We start from the raw sequence: 19,493 nt of genomic DNA, 5'->3' as shown, positions 1-19,493 counted from the left end.
CTGTTATCTTCTCCTCGCCATAAAATATTATAAAGGTCAAATGTAAATATTTCCATAAGTGATAAATTAATTGGCAGCATGATTGAAAAAAGCAAAGAACTGACTTATGACATCTGGTTAACGTAACTATACAAATGTAAGGAAATTGGCGTCGTTGAATCTAGAAGATGTGAGTGCAAGTTGTTATCTTCTGGAGTGCGCCGCTCCTCTGCTTCCTGCTTGTTGGGGCGGTGCGATCCTGAAGACCGACAGTACGAATCAGTGACATAGTTGCACCGCTGGTCCGAACTGCCCCTGTCACGGGGCTACTGGGACAGAGAGGTTCCAGAGAACCGCAGCGCTCTGGGCCTCGTTCACACACAGTGAACAGAAGCTCTTCTCCTGTATTCTGAACTGGCTGCTTTGTGCCAGCAGTGCAGGAGTCAACCTTATTTGCTAAGTTGCTGTGAGCTGGGTCTCTCAGCTTAAGTGGATTTTTGTAATCTCCTCCTCTATATAGACCCAGCCTTGACTACAGCTATTGTCAGTGATCAGTTCTGCTGCCTGGCTTGGAGGTTGAAGGAGAGTGATATTTGGAGCTTGGAGGTTTATTACAGAGATTGGTGTCTGTTTTGGTTGCTTGTTAAACCTGTTTTCCTTCCTAGTTTTCTACTTCTCTTCCCTTCTATGTGTACCATCTGTGGTTGTGTGAGCATTTGGTGAGTTTGAGACTATTAGTTACCTTGTCTGTATACCCTGTTTATTATTGTGTTTATACACTGGTGCAGACTTCCTCCCTGGGGGTGAGAGGGGGCCACTTATAGGGCCTGCACTGGAGACAGGGATACGCAGGCGGCTCGGGCCTCCTAACCATCATAGGTACCTCCGAGATAAGGGAAAGCCAGGGGCCCATTAAAGTGGCAGGGACAGGTGCGGGTCTCAGTACGCCCTCCTGCCCCGTTAACGCCGCTTACGGCGTGACAGCCCCCTTTCCGATTCAGTATGGGCAGCTTTGCCTTTGCAGAAAGTAAGGAGCCAAGGAGCTGCCAAATCCAAATTTCTGGCCGACTTGTTGCTTATTTACTTATAAATTGCTTATTTTTACAAGAACTTTGCAATTTTACTCATTTGCTAAGATGACACAAACGCTTGAAACTGTAATTTTTTCTTGTTTTGTTACAATGTTTCCATTGACAGTAAACGTAGCGTGCAACAATTGTATCACCTTGAATCAGAAATCTAACAGCAGTCCTGAGACTGACGACTATCCAGTGCATTAGTGTGTAAGGAGGTGGCGGGGACCCTCGACTGCCTTCCCTCTCCTGAATATAGAGTACCTGTGTCATGTGCGGCTTCCTAATGTTTTATGAATATAATGTGCGGTTTAATGTGTTGTATATGTTCTCGTAATATTTTGACACTGTAATGTGGATGCATTTGTACATGTTTAGCTTAGAGATAGAGAGCAAAGGGTTAAACAGTGGTGAGGAGTTAAAAGGGGGCAGTGAAAATTCTCTGAACTTAGGGAAAGGACTTCCTACTCTTATAGCAGAGCCAGGGCAGGCTTGCCCAGGGCAGGACATGCACAGTAGTGAGGACAGAAGGTTCCACGGTCGGGGGATGAAGGCTGCCCTAGCTTTGCAGGCAGCATGGACGGACACTGGCTCATTGGGATCGGCCCTGGGAGAAATACGGGGTTTGGGAACTGGTGTTGTGCAGCCTCCTGAAGTTGCAGGAACAAAGCAGGAAATATTATCTTTTTTGCACCGTGTTCAGTAAAGTTTGCCGTTGGAACAGAACTTTGGCTTGTGGTGTGTTTTTGAGACCTCGTCCCCTGCAACCAGAGTTACTGTGTGCTAAATGTAACTGACTGTACCGCAGGTCTGGGACTTCGCCTGTCTTTCCATGTACAAGGTGCCGGGGTACTCACTGACTGTGACGTAGTAAACTCGCCCGCGACTACCACCCCGTGCCACCTTGTTACAAGTACACACAGGGAGGACTTTTTTTGCAGCGGGTTTCTTTGAGTGTTTCCAGGTGTTCTTGGGGATTAGATTTAAAAACCCAGATTAAACAAACTTACCTACAGGCGATAATTAGATATGCAGAATGCAGTAGTGACCTCAATTGCTTCAAAAGTGTTAAGCTGCATAGTGTAACCCCATTTACTACATGCAACAGTCGGGCAACTAAAAGTTGTAATGTTACCATAAGGCCATGTTCCCATGCAGAGGAAACGCTATTTTTTTTTCTGTTTTTCCATTATTTTGCTCAACAAACTGCTACAAGCAAATTGGATGTGATTTCATGAAACATCTGTGCCTATAAAGACATTGTAGAATTGTGCGCTTTGTGGTGCGTTTTTCCCCTATCAGGCAGCGTTCCCACCATGAGCTTTTGTTAAGTTTTTTTAAGTTGCCAATTTTCTGCACAATTTCTTCTCTCATTAAGTAAAATAGTCTATTTGAATTTAAAAGAAAAACAATACACAACGTAAAAAAACTCATCATGGAACTGTATCCTAAGGAACCTGAAGAATACATGTAAAAAAAATGCAATAGTTGTTTTTTTTTAGGTGCAGATTTCCATTGTTTCTAAAATAAAGAATTCATTTAAAAATGTTGCATCGGATCTGTACCAGAAAACGCATAAAAAAGGGGAAATTATAAAAAAAAGTGGTCTTTAGAGCAGATTACTAATGTGTATTTTGGAAACATGTTGGAAAAAAGCAGCTGGCGACATGGCCAGTCAGTAACAAACTAGCAGTGATGGTGATAATATCTTTGTCTCTTTAACCTTGATACACATGAATATTACACGTTTCATGTAAGAAAAATATTTAACAATGGAAATTTCGCACAATAAACTGCATATAAAATGTAAAACCTCAATGCAGATTTTATGTAAAAATTTTACTATCAAGTTTATCTATTTTAGCTAAGAATGCAGAAAACGTACTTTTCCTAAACTTGTAATTATAAGGTATAGAACACTCCAACATACAGAGAAAGTAGAAGCTCTGAATACTAACATCACACGGTTTCCGTTTTTTTTTCGCACATTTCCCCGCTGTTGCAGCATACGGTGACTTTATGCCACATTTTGACGATCAGACTTATTTTTCTGGCGTCAGTAATAATATGTGCAGGATTTGTCTTCTCCTTTGGCAGCTTTCTCTGCTGTACGAGGATGTGAACTGTGCAGCTGTCGGTATTCACCAAGCTGAACGGCGTCTGGATGTGGATTATGATGATGATTATTAATACAGATCCTATCAACACTCCGGCTTTATATCTCCATCTCTTGCAATATATTTTAATATTACGTTACGCGATTTGGCAGCTTATGACACTGAGTTGTATCTTTTCCATTATTATGTAGCAATATTTAAAGTAAGATTTCATTATACGAGACGGGGCTGAGTATCTGCAAACGTCTTCGTACATTAGACCCTACTGCGGCGTAATATGGGAAGGACTCGAAGAATTCATAAATAATTTGCTTGGAGGTTTATAGCAAATATAGAAATAAATAGCTGAAATCTCCGACATCTTCTCGGGGATTTCCTTATGGAAAGGACATATAATATCTAAGCACTGATTTGCATTTATTTTATTTTGTTTATACCATATCAATGCGATTTTATATATTTTTTTTTTTTTAGTTTGCATTCTAATATGCAGGAAACACATAAATACGATTTTATATAAATATATTGCTTGGTTTTATGCCTTTTTTAAAAAATCTTTAAATCTATATTTTCACTAGTTACATTCTGCATAAAACTTTAAATGTGTTACTTTTTTTTTTAGACTCTAGTCACATCCAGAGCTGCAATCAAAATTCTTCACACTTTTTTGTTGGCTATAATCATATGAATTTTTTTAAATCAGAAACTATTTTCTTGATGTTTTTTTTTTTTTTTTTTTTACTTGAACACGCTAATTTTTCTTGAATTTCTTCTGTATTTCTTTTTTGGAGCATTGTTAGCTTATTTTTAAGAATTTTTTTATTTTTATTTTTTGGGAGGGTGGGCAATTTTCTCAAAATTTTTTTTAAATCCATTAGGCAAAGTGGAAATTACCGTACTAGCTTTTTTTTTTTAGGCAAAAATGCCTTGAAAATGCTTACAAAGGGCTTATAAATAGTTTTCCCGTTGACATCTATTACCAGCTATAGAGCAGATTCAAAGCAGAAAACCCCCTAAATACGTCCTCACTTCTTGTTATTACTTGGCATGTTTAGAAACCAGAAGCTTTAAAAAAAATGCTGAAATGCATGAATATATGAACAGTTTTATGGAGTAGACCCGCCCAAAAAGGCTAAAAATAAAAGACTGGGCATTTTTGGGTCCGGTTGCCAACTGGCCACCATTTTCCTGTATTGGCACAAACTGATTTGCAGAAAATCGAGCAGAGACGTCAATGTACAGTATCTATAGATATGTAGATGTCCAATGAATTCATCCAAACATCGCAGCAGGCTCGGCTCAGCTGTATCCACCTATACATATCATAGATGGGTTATATACAGTATATACACATAGAATATATAGATAGTCCGATGTCAGTGACATATACAATTAGCAAAGTGTGTGCAGCTTACTTACTTACAAAAGATTGTTATTCTGGAAAAGAAAAGGTGAGGGCTCCAGTGTAATTATCTTAACCAGAAGAGGGAAAGCCAACAGCTGGGGGCAGATGCTTATAGCCTGGGAAGGGGGTAACACCCATGGATCTTCCCAATTCTTTCACTTATCTTCGATCTTCCCACTTCCTTTGTAGCGGTGGCAAGTGGGATGATAGTTGATAGGTGATAGTTGGGGGATTGATGTCACCTCTGTATTGTTAGGTAACATCAAGCCCCGAGGATAGTAATGGAGAGGCGCCAATAAGACAACTCCATTACTAACCCCATAGACATATTGTATAAAAACACAGACACAAAGAATAAGGTCCTTTCATTGAAAGAATGACTCCTTTAAAAATCTTAGTTAAACTATACATTGCTCATTCCACCGACGCCATTGTCTCTGGCAAAAGAGTTAAAATAACAAACAACAATATTCCTCACATTTCCGTAGAGAAGATGATAATCTATTTGTCCCACAATGGGTCTAGCTCTGCCACATCTAGATGGCAGGCTGCATGGTTACATGATGCGACCATACAGCCTGGCATCCAGCAGAGACACTGAGCAGCGTCTGCTTCCTCTGCTCAGTGTCTCCCTGTGAACTCCTACTAACTGTCTGACTGCATCACGTGAGAAAGTTCTACTGCTCGCAGTGCCATCAGAAAGGTCCTGGGAGTTCACAGCCACTGAACTCATTTCATCTTTCTGACGTCATTCGTCTGATTTCATCGCAAGTGAGAATGAGCCCTTACTCTCATTTCCACCTGGAAACACGAGAAGCAACAGGATGAAACAGAAAGGGAGAAGATACAGATTAGATATTAGAAAAAATGTTGTGACACTGAGGGTGATCAATGCGTGGAACAGGCGGCCACGAGAGGTGGCGAGTTCTCCTTCAACGGAAGTCTTCAGAGGCTGGACAGACACCTGTCTGAGATGGTTTAGTGCATTGAGCCGGGGTTGGACACGAGGACCCCGGAGGTCCCTTCTAACTGTAACAAACAATCTATGATTCTGGTAGCTCTTCTCAGTGTCATCCAGACACTGGGGCAGCAGCCGAGGCCACTTGATGAAAACGCCGGCGGTCACTTTCCTACAGCGGCTTTGCCTCATTCTTGCCGCGGCTCCAGCAGCGGCATCTTTCTGTCACTGTGAAGCACAGCGAGGGCGGCTTCTGCTAGGAACAGAAGACTGAGAATGTCACAGCTCCTAATGGCTTCAGAGCTTCTAAACCGTGAAGGAGTTAAAAGACGGAACCTGAACACAATGTCGTTTCTACATTACTGTGCAGGTTCTGGGCAGAATCTGCGCCGTGTGCACACGTCCTAAGGCCAAATTCACACATTCGTTTTATCTCATACATGAAAATGGACCATGGATATCTGCAATCTGCGTTACATTTTCAGTCCGTGTGTCTCTTCTTGCATTTGTAGCGTCTCCTGCTTATTAAACAGTAAAACACAGAAATTGAACAGATGACTCTTGTCCTTTCAGTATTTCTTCACGGCGCCGTTGACTTGCATGGAGTCCAAAACACGGATCAAATGACGGCGTCTCTTTTGGTTTTCGTGGACGATTGTTACCCAAATAAATGAAGAACTGAGAACAGGGACACTCATTATACGGATAGCTTGGTGTGGTTGGAGGCGGAGGGGACATTTGTTCAAAAAACGCAAAGTGCCTTATGTTTTTAATGTTCACCTCAATGGTGGAGCTGATGAAAAGAATCGCACTGTGCGGACGCACCGTGTATAATATATATATATATATATATATATGTATATATACATATACGTATATACATACACACATATACATATTCATTGTAATGGGTCCATGATCTATCCACAAAAGATATAACTGTTACGAAAAGCCCTGACATACAGAAATCCCAGAGGTTTATGGCGCGTAATTGTACAAAACATGCAGAAAATGTGCAACAATATATATAACAGAGGAAAACGGAAGACAGGAGCGTAACATGCAGAATATCCCAGGGATACATGATGGTAATACTATGAGAAATGCACCAAGCAAAATGAGCTTTTAATGTATCTCAGGTCGCTCATGAATCACATTTATGGAGGCCGGTCCTGGGGAGACGTCATTAATGTTACTATGAATTCAGCAAATAATAAAATGTCGTCTCTAGTCTGGCGGAAAATAGGAATAATATAGAAAAAAACGCTCTGTACAAATACAGCAGGTGTTGTATGGTCCCGCTGTGTCTGATATTACTGCTATCAACTCATATGACAGGAAGGAAGCAGCTGCTGATAATAAGCAGGTGACAGATAAGACATCCATTGCCATAATAAACAGTTGTCTAAAGGTATGTAGCTAGCGCCAGCTGTGCACCTCTTCATCAGTTTGGCACATCTCACTCCATATCTTGTTGGATTCCCCCCTTTGTGCTCCACATCCTCAACATTTTCAAGATCTCTGCTTACTTGAAACAATATTTCCATTCAAATGCTGGAAACAAACGCGATCGACCAGATCGCATAACTGAAGGGCAATTGTGGCAAATTTTAGACAAGACTAACGAGTGCTCATGTTCTAGAATCCACCAGTATCAGCCAGAAGAGGTGAGTGAATCTTCCGAAATTCTGACTTATTTGCTCAATTTTGGAGAAGACTCGATTCGCAACAAATAAATTTGGTGCAAATCTAAGGAAGTGTTTAAACCCTTATACGTCCAGCCTTCGGACGATCCCACGCTCTTCCTTCTGCCGCCTCTCGTATTCTTTCTTCCCTTCTTCTCCCTCCGGTCTTGCCCTCACTAAACCCCATGAGGTTACATTGGATGCAGCATACATCATTGATGGCGGAAGTCTCACCATAAGACCAGAAGGAAACGTAGAAAAAGGAAGAAGAGCGGATCAGAGGAAGACAGAGAAGCAGCAGGACAGGTCCGGCCAGGGCGGAGGACAGGTGAGGAGAGCAGTTTGTTGGGCTTTTTAGCCTCTTTCAGGCTGGCCACCATTTTACTAAATACTCACAAATTCAGTCCCCAAAATTCAGATTTGATAGAATTCGACATTCTCCATCAATTCCTGGAGGATTCTAATATGCAAATTGCCTCTTCAGAGAACAAGAGGACTTAAACTCTATAGCGCCACCTGTTGGAAGTAGCGATCCTACAACTTACAATCAACCCTTTAACGAGGATTCTAGTGATTGAGGACTGACTGGCTGAGGTCTGTACAGAATATTATGACCGGTAAATTGGGAGCCGCACAGTGACAGGATGGAAATCCTCCAGATGTCCAGGAGCCAAGTGTGCGGCTGAGCTCCTCTCCTACCGTGGGAGATGCATCCTGACACCATGTCCGTAGAGACTTGATGCTACAGAATTGATACTATTCGCCTTTCACATCCATTTTGATGCCGCATCCAATATTCCCGCAGATCTCATCTGGTGATCATGCTCCAGCTGATATTCTTGCAGATAATGTGCAGCTTTTGGTCGGTGGCCGCAACCTTCATATTTCCTATTTATTTCATGCAGATATTAGATTGTCCTGATTTGCACTAAAGAAAAATAAATCTGGTACAAATGATACAACCCCAATATTGCAAGAAAGCCCGGCACCGACGCGCCCAATATTGCAAGAAAGCCCGGCACCGACGCACCTTGTGGGGATCCGGCAGGGAGAAAGGCTCCAGAGCAATGCACTCTGGGATAAAGCATACAAAACTGTCTCTAGCGCCATCTATAGGGCGGGTGACACTGCCAATGTTTCACCCTGACCTCCCATAATCATTGACAGTGATTGTTCCTGGGGATCTGATTGGCTGTGAGATCTCATGGGAATAATTCCTCACCTATAGGAGGCGCTGGAGCGTTAGCTTTGGTCCTCATGGGAGGAGCATTAGTGGCATCTGCACTCTTTATTTAAAGAGGACCTGTCACCGTCAAAACATCATTTCTCTACCTGGTGTTAATGACAACGTTCTCCTGAATTTGTCATTATTTTTATTTTGTTTCTGCACCTTTTCCTGGGATATGACTGCTCCTTCACTGTCCATAAATCTAGTATTTTTAGCCAAGTGGGTGTGGTCATTATTTGCTCTCCATGAGTGTCTTATTGTGCACCACTCCCACTTGTTTAAATAAAAAAAATTCTCTAGACTATTTAGCCTCTCCCGGTCTCCCCTTTCTGACTTTCAGATAACTCCCCCCTTGCTAATGTCCTGTCTTGTCGGCTTTGTTGGTCCTCCACTTTGGAGTATGCCGCTTCATGTATACAATGGTTGAACATTCGCTGGTATATCACTCGTTATAATGCCACCTAATATAATGTCCGCAACATCCTACTGGTTCAGTGATTTGATAATTTATTGTTTTCTATAAGAGAATGTCGACATTCATGTTATATGTTAATCACTTTGGAAATGTTTATTTTCAATAAAAAATGACAATTATAAAAAAATAAATAAATTAGATTTATATGCAGCAGAGAGGGGGCAATGTCTCAGGCCACGAACTGCAGGGGTCGCCAGGGCAAGTGGACCTTCAGGAGGGTCTGATGGTGGTGAGCAGGAGGGAGGGGGATGGGGATGGGATAAGATGTCAGAACAGGGAGCCGTGCAGGGAACCAGCAATGATCAGCGGCCACCACTGAAAGATTTACTAGGAATAGGGAATAGCAGGGGACATAAGAGGATAGTAGGGGGCACCGGGGAATAGCAGGGGACATAAGAGGATAGTAGGGGGCACCGGGGAATAGCAGGGGACATAAGAGGATAGTAGGGGGCACCGGGGAATAGCAGGGGACATAAGAGGATAGTAGGGGGCACCGGGGAATAGTAGGGGACATGTTATGAATAGGTAATTCAGAACCACAATGGACCTTGAAGTTCAGAGCACACAAGTGACCCGACAAAAACCACAAAACATAGGACGAGCTCTGAGACGTGGGAACTCTGCTGACCGCAATCCCTAAACCTATCAAACCACACTAGAGGTAGCCGTGGATTGCGCCTAACGCTCCCTATGCAACTCGGCACAGCCTGAGAAACTAGCTAGTCCTGAAGATAGAAAATAAGCCTACCTTGCCTCAGAGAAATTCCCCAAAGGAAAAGGCAGCCCCCCACATATAATGACTGTGAGTTAAGATGAAAAATACAAACACAGATGAAATAGATTTAGCAAAGTGAGGCCCGACTTACTGAATAGACCGAGGATAGGAAAGGTAACTTTGCGGTCAACACAAAAACCTACAAACAACCACGCAGAGGGGCAAAAAGACCCTCCGCACCGACTAACGGTATGGAGGTGCTCCCTCTGCGTCTCAGAGCTTCCAGCAAGCAAGCAAAAACAAAAAAGCAAGCTGGTCAGAAAATATAGCAAAAAAAGTAACACAAGCAGAACTTAGCTTATGCTGAGCAGACAGGCCACAGGAACGATCCAGGAGGAAGCAAGACCAATACTAGAACATTGACTGGAGGCCAGGATCAAAGCACTAGGTGGAGTTAAATAGAGCAGCACCTAACGACTTAACCTCATCACCTGAGGAAGGAAACTCAGAAGCCGCAGTACCACTCGTGACCACAGGAGGGAGCTTGATCACAGAATTCACAACAGGGACATAAGAGGATAGTAGGGGGCACCGGGGAATAGCAGGGGACATAAGAGGATAGTAGGGGACACCAGGGAATAGCAGGGGACATAAGAGGATAGTAGGGGACACCAGAGAATAGCAGGGGACACCAGAGACAACATCATCTTTTTCCAATACATTCATGAGATACATTGTAACTGCTGACTCTTATCTGTAAGCAGGGCCGTATTTGCCACTAGGCACGTGAGGGCACGTGCCTAGGGCGGGGACAATGCAGGGGGCGGCACCTGAGCAAGGTTTTTTTTTTTTTTAAAGCTGGGTCACCTCCCGAACGACCCCGCCCCCCCCGGCCGCCCACCCTCCCTCTCGCCTCCCACCCGCCCTCCTTGAAGACAATACTCACCCTGCTGCTCCAGCGATGCCTGGTCTCGGCGTCTGGAGCTCGTCCTTAATGAGCGGTCACGTGGTACCGCTAATTAAGGTCATGAATATGTGCATATTCATGACCTTAATGAGCAGAGCGGTATCACCTGACCGCTCACGCAGGAAGAAGGTGCAGCGCGTCGGGAGTCGGGACAGCCAGAGGGACGTCGCGGCCGTGCGGTGAGGAGCAGGTGAGTATGAGGGATGGGGGGACAGGGGAGGGGGGAAGAGGGAGGACGGTAAGCTGCGCCATTCAAGATGGGGGGTGGAGGAATATGAGCCATGCACACGGGGGGGGGGGGGGGGGTTGGAGGAATATGAGCCATGCATACAGGGGGGGGGGTGTAATGTGAGCCATGCATACAGGGGGGGGGGGTGGAATGTGAGCCATGCATACAGGGGGGGGGGTGTAATGTGAGCCATGCATACAGGGGGGGGGGGGGGTGGAATGTGAGCCATGCATACGGGGGGGAGTGGAATATGAGCCATGCATACAGGGGGGGGGGGGGGGGTGGAGTATGAGCCATGCATACAGGGGTGGGTGGAATATGAGCCATGCATACAGGGGGGGGGGGTGGAATATGAGCCATTCATACAGGGGGGTGGGGAATATGAGCCATGCATACAGGGGGGTGGGGAATATGAGCCATGCATACAAGAGGGGGGGTCATTATACAGTATGGAGAACTGTGTGTGGCCATAATACAGTATTGAGCATCATGTGTGGCCATTATACAGTATGGAGCATCATGTGTGGCCATTATACAGTATGGAGCATCATGTGGAGCCATTATACAGTATGGAGCATTGTGTGGCCATTATACAGGATGGAGCATCATGTGTGGCCATTATACAGGATGGAGCATCATGTGTGGCCATTATACAGGATGGAGCATCATGTGTGGCTATTATAGAGTATGGAGCATCATGTGTGACCGTTATACAGTATGGAGCATTGTGTGGCCATTATACAGTATGGAGCATCACGTGCGGCCATTATACAGTATGGAGCAGTGTGTGTCCATTATACAGTATGGAGCATCATGTGTGGCCATTATACAGTATGGAGCATCATGTGTGGCCGTTATACAGGATGGAGCATCATGTGTGGCCGTTATACAGGATGGAGCATCATGTGTGGCCGTTATACAGGATGGAGCATCATGTGTGGCCAATGGCAATTGTACAGTATAGAGCATCATGTGTGGCCATTATACAGTATGGAGCACTATGTGGCCATATTTTTTTGTTTATAATTATTGTATATAAAACAGTGTGATCAGCAGTGCTAAATGACTGTGGTTGGGACGTGGATATGGGTGTGACTAGTTGTGAAATGGGTGTGGTCAGAGGTGTGGCCTAAAATTTGCACTACGTGCGCCGCAAACTTCATAACTCCTTCCCTTTTTCAAAAGTTGGGAGGTATGGTACCGCATGTGCCAGATCATGGCAAGTGCCGCAAATCCCATAGGGAATGAATGAGGCTGAACGCAGTGTTGCCGTAAGTGATCCGGTACGCGGCAGATGCAGAAAAACTGCCGATCTGATGCAAAAGGCGACTGCCGATAGTGTCTTACTCACCAAAGTGGGAGGCAGCACTAAAAGTGCCTAGGGCCGCAGAAACTCTAAATCCGGCCCTGTCTGTAAGTCTCCGGAATTAGACAGTAATGCATTATAGGACCCTGCAGTAACGCTGCACCCAGAAGTCATCATCTTGTCTTTACAGCCATAAGTTAGTGATTCCATTAAAAATAAAACTGTGTACAGTAAAATCCCTTTTATCTGCGGTCCAATCAAAAAAATCTGATCAACCTCCTCTAATTTTCAACCTAAAACTCCATGATAACTGTAGACTATTTCACAAACAAAGAGCAACAGATGGAATCAAACCCTGGCAGGAGGCTGCCTTCTCCAGCCGAAATCCTCTCCAACCATTGCCCACCCTCCTGTTCAATCGCTGGTTTTTACCTACAAATACTGATGTAAAATACTGACCAAGTTCTGAACATGTGAATGTGGACTAACAGTAGTAACTGCAGTGTTAGGCTGCCGTCACACTATCAGTATTTGGTCAGTATTTTACATCAGTATTTGTAGCCAAAACCAGGAGTGGAACAATTAGAGGAAAAGTGTAATAGAAACATCTGCATCACTTCTGTATTTATCACCCACTCCTGGTTTTGGCTACAAATACTGATGTAAAATACTGACCACATACTGAGCGTGTGACGGCAGCCTTACAGGTATAATATTCTTATTTTATGTGTTACTGTCCCTTTAACAAAGTTAAAGCCTTCAATACTTTTAATAGAATATTATTCTGATAAAGCAAATAAATAAATCTAAGAATAATGAAACAGAATCCTGACTGCTCCGCGCCCTGCAGCCGCTCCTCTATAGCGAACGTTCCTCCTGGTATCACCCATCTGTGTAGGAGCAGACGAGCACATAAATAGCAGAAGGCCAGGAGCCCGGAAGCCGGAAGCCTACCCAGATGGTGCTGTCGTGATGATACGGTTTCCAGTTGCGCCCAGTATCGCTAAACATAACGCTGAAGTGTGTCACCCAGTCCGCGCTTCCATGTCTCCCTTGTGTGGCCGCACCTGTGATGTCAAATCGTCCTCCCAAGTCAATCTGCAGCCATTGCTTCACATTAGATTCCAGTGGGGACCAACCACCGACTCCTGCGAGAAAGAAGACACAGAAGCTAAATCCAGGAGATCGTCTGCAATCACCACATTATTCTGAGGCGCAATTTACTACAAGAAACAAACAACTATCCAATTAAGCATAAAGTGACATAGCAACGTAATGGAAACATCGGATCCGCTCTCTTCACAAAGAATTAACATGAACATTACATCTACATCACTCAGAGACACAGACGTGTAAGGGTATGTGTCCACGTTCAGGATTGCATCAGGATTTGATCAGGATTTTACATCAGTATTTGTAGCCAAAACCAGGAGTGGCTGATAAATACAGAAGTGGTGCAGATGTTTCTAATATACTTTTCCTGTAATTGTTCCACTCCTGGTTTTGGCTACAAATACTGATGTAAAATACTGACCAAATCCTGATGCAATCCTGAACGTGGACACATACCCTAAAGGGGCCTCAAAGGGAGGCAGTGAACACAAAGACAGTGCAGAGCTGCACTCACTATTCTGCTGGTGCAGTCACTGTGTACATACATTACATTACTGATTCTGAGTTACATCCTGTATTATTCCCCAGAGCTGCACTCACTATTCTGCTGGTGCAGTCACTGTGTACATACATTACATTACTGATCCTGAGTTACATCCTGTATTATACCCCAGAGCTGCACTCACTATTCTGCTGGTGCAGTCACTGTGTACATACATTACATTACTGATTCTGAGTTACATCCTGTATTATTCCCCAGAGCTGCACTCACTATTCTGCTGGTGCAGTCACTGTGTACATACATTACATTACTGATCCTGAGTTACATCCTGTATTATACCCCAGAGCTGCACTCACTATTCTGCTGGTGCAGTCACTGTGTACATACATTACATTACTGATTCTGAGTTACATCCTGTATTATACCCCAGAGCTGCACTCACTATTCTGCTGGTGCAGTCACTGTGTACACACATTACATTACTGATCCTGAGTTACATCCTGTATTATACCCCAGAGCTGCACTCACTATTCTGCTGGTGCAGTCACAGTGTACATACATTACATTACTGATCCTGAGTTACATCCTGTATTATACCCCAGAGCTGCACTCACTATTCTGCTGGTGCAGTCACTGTGTACATACATTACATTACTGATCCTGAGTTACCTCCTGTATTATACTCCAGAGCTGCACTCACTATTCTGCTGGTGCAGTCACAGTGTACATACATTACATTACTGATTCTGAGTTACATCCTGTATTATACCCCAGAGCTGCACTCACTATTCTGCTGGTGCAGTCACTGTGTACACACATTACATTACTGATCCTGAGTTACATCCTGTATTATACCCCAGAGCTGCACTCACTATTCTGCTGGTGCAGTCACAGTGTACATACATTACATTACTGATCCTGAGTTACATCCTGTATTATACCCCAGAGCTGCACTCACTATTCTGCTGGTGCAGTCACTGTGTACATACATTACATTACTGATCCTGAGTTACCTCCTGTATTATACTCCAGAGCTGCACTCACTATTCTGCTGGTGCAGTCACAGTGTACATACATTACATTACTGATTCTGAGTTACATCCTGTATTATACCCCAGAGCTGCACTCACTATTCTGCTGGTGCAGTCACAGTGTACATACATTACATTACTGATCCTGAGTTACATCCTGTATTATACCCCAGAGCTGCACTCACTATTCTGCTGGTGCAGTCACTGTGTACATACATTACATTACTGATCCTGAGTTACATCCTGTATTATACCCCAGAGCTGCACTCACTATTCTGCTGGTGCAGTCACAGTGTACATACATTACATTACTGATCCTGAGTTACATCCTGTATTATACCCCAGAGCTGCACTCACTATTCTGCTGGTGCAGTCACTGTGTACATACATTACATTACTGATCCTGAGTTACCTCCTGTATTATACTCCAGAGCTGCACTCACTATTCTGCTGGTGCAGTCACAGTGTACATACATTACATTACTGATTCTGAGTTACATCCTGTATTATATCCCAGAGCTGCACTCACTATTCTGCTGGTGCAATCACTGTGTACATACATTACATTACTGATCCTGAGTTACATCCTGTATTATACTCCAGAGCTGCACTAACTATTCTGCTGGTGCAGTCACTGTGTACATACATTACATTACTGATCCTGAGTTACATCCTGTATTATGTCCCAGAGCTGCACTCACTATTCTGCTGGGCAGTCACTGTGTACATACATTACATTACTGATCCTGAGTTACCTCCTGTATTATACTCCAGAGCTGCACTCACTATTCTGCTGGTGCAGTCACAGTGTACATACATTACATTACTGATTCTGAGTTACATCCTGTATTATATCCCAGAGCTGCACTCACTATTCTGCTGGTGCAATCACTGTGTACATACATTACATTACTGATCCTGAGTTACATCCTGTATTATACTCCAGAGCTGCACTAACTATTCTGCTGGTGCAGTCACTGTGTACATACATTACTGATCCTGAGTTACATCCTGTATTATACTCCAGAGCTGCACTCACTATTCTGCTGGTGCAGTCACTGTGTACATACATTACATTACTGATCCTGAGTTACATCCTGTATTATACTCCAGAGCTGCGCTCACTATTCTGCTGGTGCAGTGCAGGGCAAAGGCATTTGTCTATGGTAAGAGACCCAAAAGAAGGGCAAACAATGCTACCTTAAAGGGAACCTGTCACCCCGAAAATCGCGGGTGAGGTAAGCCCACCGGCATCAGGGGCTTATCTGAAGCATTCTGTAATGCATTCTGTAATGCTGTAGATAAGCCCCCGATGTTACCAGAAAAAGGAGAAAAAGACGTTATATTATACTCACCCAGGGGCGGTCCCGCTGCTGGTCAGGTCGGATGGGCGTCTCTGGTCCGCTGCGGCGCCTCCCATCTTCATTACAAGACGTCCTCTTCTGATCTTCAGCCACGGCTCCGGCGCAGGCGTACTTTATCTCCCTGTTGAGGGCAGACAAAGTACTGCAGTGCGCAGGCGCCGGGCCTCTGACCTTTCCGGCGCCTGCGCACTGCAGTACTATCCTCTGCCCTCAACAGGGCAGAGCAAAGTACGCCTGCGCCGGAGCCGTGGCTGAAGATCAGAAGAGGACGTCTTGTAATGAAGATGGGAGGCGCCGCAGCGGACCAGAGTCGCCCATCCGACCTGACCAGCAGCGGGACCGCCCCTGGGTGAGTATAATATAACGTCTTTTTCTCCTCTTTCAGGTAACATCAGGGGCTTATCTACAGCATTACAGAATGCTGTAGATAAGCCCCTGATGCCGGTGGGCTTACCTCACCCACGATTTTCGGGGTGACAGGTTCCCTTTAATACTAGGGCATTTGGATGTCAGATGAGGGCTTCGAACTGCGGCTTTTGGTCAGTGGGAAGGTCGGTCTACAGCTCTGCTGAATGGAGCCTTTTTTCTACTAGGCAGCCAACCCCTGCAATGTCTGGATGGTGCAGGGTGCGGGGGTTGCTGTTTTTATCAAGCAGTTTGCACCGGTGCCGCCCCTTGCCTTTATCAGTGCTGCATCCTGCTAAGTGTGCATTTGTCATCAGACAGTGTTTTGGGAAGGCCGTATCTCTTGGTATGTATTTTTTCTGAATGGAGCCTTAGCAGTAATATCGTCACTAATCTTATGGCCGAGGAATCACATTTTACCCCATAAGAGGCTACGTTGACATGATTAATCCTAAATGAATTTGGAGAAAAAAAAATGAACTGAAAAGTTGTCAGGAAAACCTCAATATTTCCCAACTATGGCAGAGAACGAATCTTCTACAATTTTCTGCTAATTTAATGTGTTAATGACCATTTTATTAGAACACTCATTTTTCTGATTTAGGGCATGTTCATGCATTGTGTATTTATAAAGGACTTTCCCACCAAATCCAAAAACTGCTACATGGGACAGATTTGAAAAAAAAAGCTTCATCTACTCAGTTCTCAAAAATTCAAAGCAAAATTTAGCTACAATGTAAAACATCCGCATCATGTGAGATCCCTGTGTGCAGATTACATTATTTGTAATGGAACCTGTGAAATGTGGAGCAAATTCTGCAACAAAATCTGCATGTAGAAAGCGCAGGCGTTACTGTAGATTTGCTGCATACAAATCCACAGCACTACGCGAGGTGTGCACTCGGGGGCTTCATTTTCGCATCAATGTCAATCACAACAGATCTCAATGTGCCGTGATCTTACCGTCTCGACTGTTCAGCTTTGCATTGCTGGGGAGGCTTCCCGAGGAGCTGTCAAATGCCGTCTGTGGAAGCGGAGACACCAGCGGATCGTCACAATTATCTGGAGAAGAGTGAAGGGACAGAACAATATCACTACACCGAGAGGAGACGTGTGAGATTCCATCTAACAAGTCACATTGTCTCCATTCCTGATCATCACATTTTCCTCTTTGTGCCAAAATGTTTTCATTAATTAGTGATGAGCGAATCTACGAAAATCAGAGTTTGGCAGATTCACTTGAATCTTTCCTCCGCTGCTGCTGCTCAAAAAGTGTCCGGTTCCGTGATCTTTCTTTGTTACTCCGGTGTCTTTGTCTTCTTTTGGATCCTTCACTTTGTTGCTTATCCTCAACAACTCACATCACAAGGTGCATTGCTGAGGCCGAGGGAAGTGTCAGCGAAGACTGAAGGTACGAAAGAAGACAGTCATCGCCCCAGCCGAGGTCACAGGTAGAGACTGACTGGGGCGGATTAGGGGACGCAAACATTGTATCCGGCGTTAATTAAGTGACGATGGGGAATAATGGCCGCAGCCGCCTTTATTGAGCACAATATAAATAGAACAAAAACTTAAATTGCCTGTTTCCTGATGAGATCCTGGATGGCCGACCAGAAACACAGGACAAACCCCAACACTCCCCAGTCACACGGCTCCAACATAGCGCTACCCACACAAGCCGCACCGATTAAGGGTCACCATTCCCCGGAGGTGCCCAAGGCCATCCCTGACCTCCAGCTGCCATGGCAAGACAAACATAAGGAAGGAATCCAACACCACCGAATTGGATCAATGATAAGAAACAAAAATTAAGGGCGGGTGGGAGGGCCGTTCACTGGTCCGGGGGTCCTCCTCTTCTTATACAGGTACCCTACATGACTCCTCCCCCTATACCTTTTAACCAATCACTACTTTCTAACTCCTGTCATGTCCGGGCTTCCACTAGCTTCACCCATTCCAGCCCTATCTGTACAGCAGCAGCAGGACAGACGAGGCCGCAGATGAGCATAATTACTGTGAAGCTGCCACAGTGCTGCCCTATATACAGTACAGTGCTAACCACTGAGCCACAGTGCTGCCCTATATAGAGTACAGTGCTAATCAATGATCCACTGTGCTGCCCTATACATAGTAGTGCTAACCACTGAGCCATCGCACTGCCCTATATAGTACAGTGCTAATCACTGATCCACAATGCTGCCCTATATATAGTACAGCGCTAACCACTGAGCCACCGCGCTGCCTTATATATAGTACAGTGCTAATCCCTGAGCCACCGTGCTGCCCTATATAGAGTACAGTGCTAATCACTGATCCACTGTGCTGCCCTATATAGAGTACAGTGCTAATCACTGATCCACTGTGCTGCCCTATATACATAGTAGTGCTAACCACTGAGCCACTGTGCTGCCCTATATACAGTACAGTGCTAATAACTGATCCACTGTGCTGCCCTATACATAGTAGTGCTAACCACTGAGCCACCATGCTGCCCTATATATAGTACAGTTCTAACCACTGAGCCACCATGCTGCCCTATATAGTGCAGTGTTAATCACTGATCCACAATGCTGCCCAATATATAGTACAGTGCTAACCACTGCGCCACCATGCTTCCCTATATACTGTACAGTTGCTAACCACTGAGCCACCGCGCTGCCCTATATACAGTAGTGCTAACCACTGAGCCACCACGCTGCCCTATATATAGTACAGTACTAACCAGTGAGCCACCGTGCTGCCCTATACATAGTACAGTGCTAACCACTGAGCCACCATTTTGCCCTATATAGTAGTGCTTACCACTGAGCCACCGTGCTGCACTACATATCACTACATATAGTACAGTGCTAACCACTGAGCCACCGCACTGCCCTATATGCAGTGTACAGAGCTAATCATTGAACTACCATGCCACCCTATAGTACAGTGCTAACCACTG

General features: G+C 44.6%; 1 protein-coding gene across 1 annotated transcript in view; it reads right to left on the bottom strand.

Annotated features, from left to right (window-relative positions):
* CNTNAP5 (contactin associated protein family member 5) overlaps window positions 1–19,493 on the bottom strand; it is a 281,715-nt gene that overhangs the window by 223,003 nt on the left and 39,219 nt on the right. Inside the window, exons 2-3 of the mRNA XM_069732659.1 lie at window positions 17,516–17,614; window positions 13,092–13,285 (exon numbers count right to left, since the gene is read on the bottom strand). Of these exons, the coding sequence (XP_069588760.1) occupies window positions 13,092–13,285; window positions 17,516–17,614 (293 nt within the window). The remainder of the gene's footprint in view (window positions 1–13,091; window positions 13,286–17,515; window positions 17,615–19,493) is intronic.

The sequence above is a fragment of the Ranitomeya imitator genome, chromosome 7 (assembly GCF_032444005.1).
Source record: "Ranitomeya imitator isolate aRanImi1 chromosome 7, aRanImi1.pri, whole genome shotgun sequence".
NCBI lineage: Eukaryota > Metazoa > Chordata > Amphibia > Anura > Dendrobatidae > Ranitomeya > Ranitomeya imitator.
The sequence above is the reverse complement of the archived record's forward strand: the minus strand, read 5'-3'. Positions and strand labels throughout refer to the sequence as shown.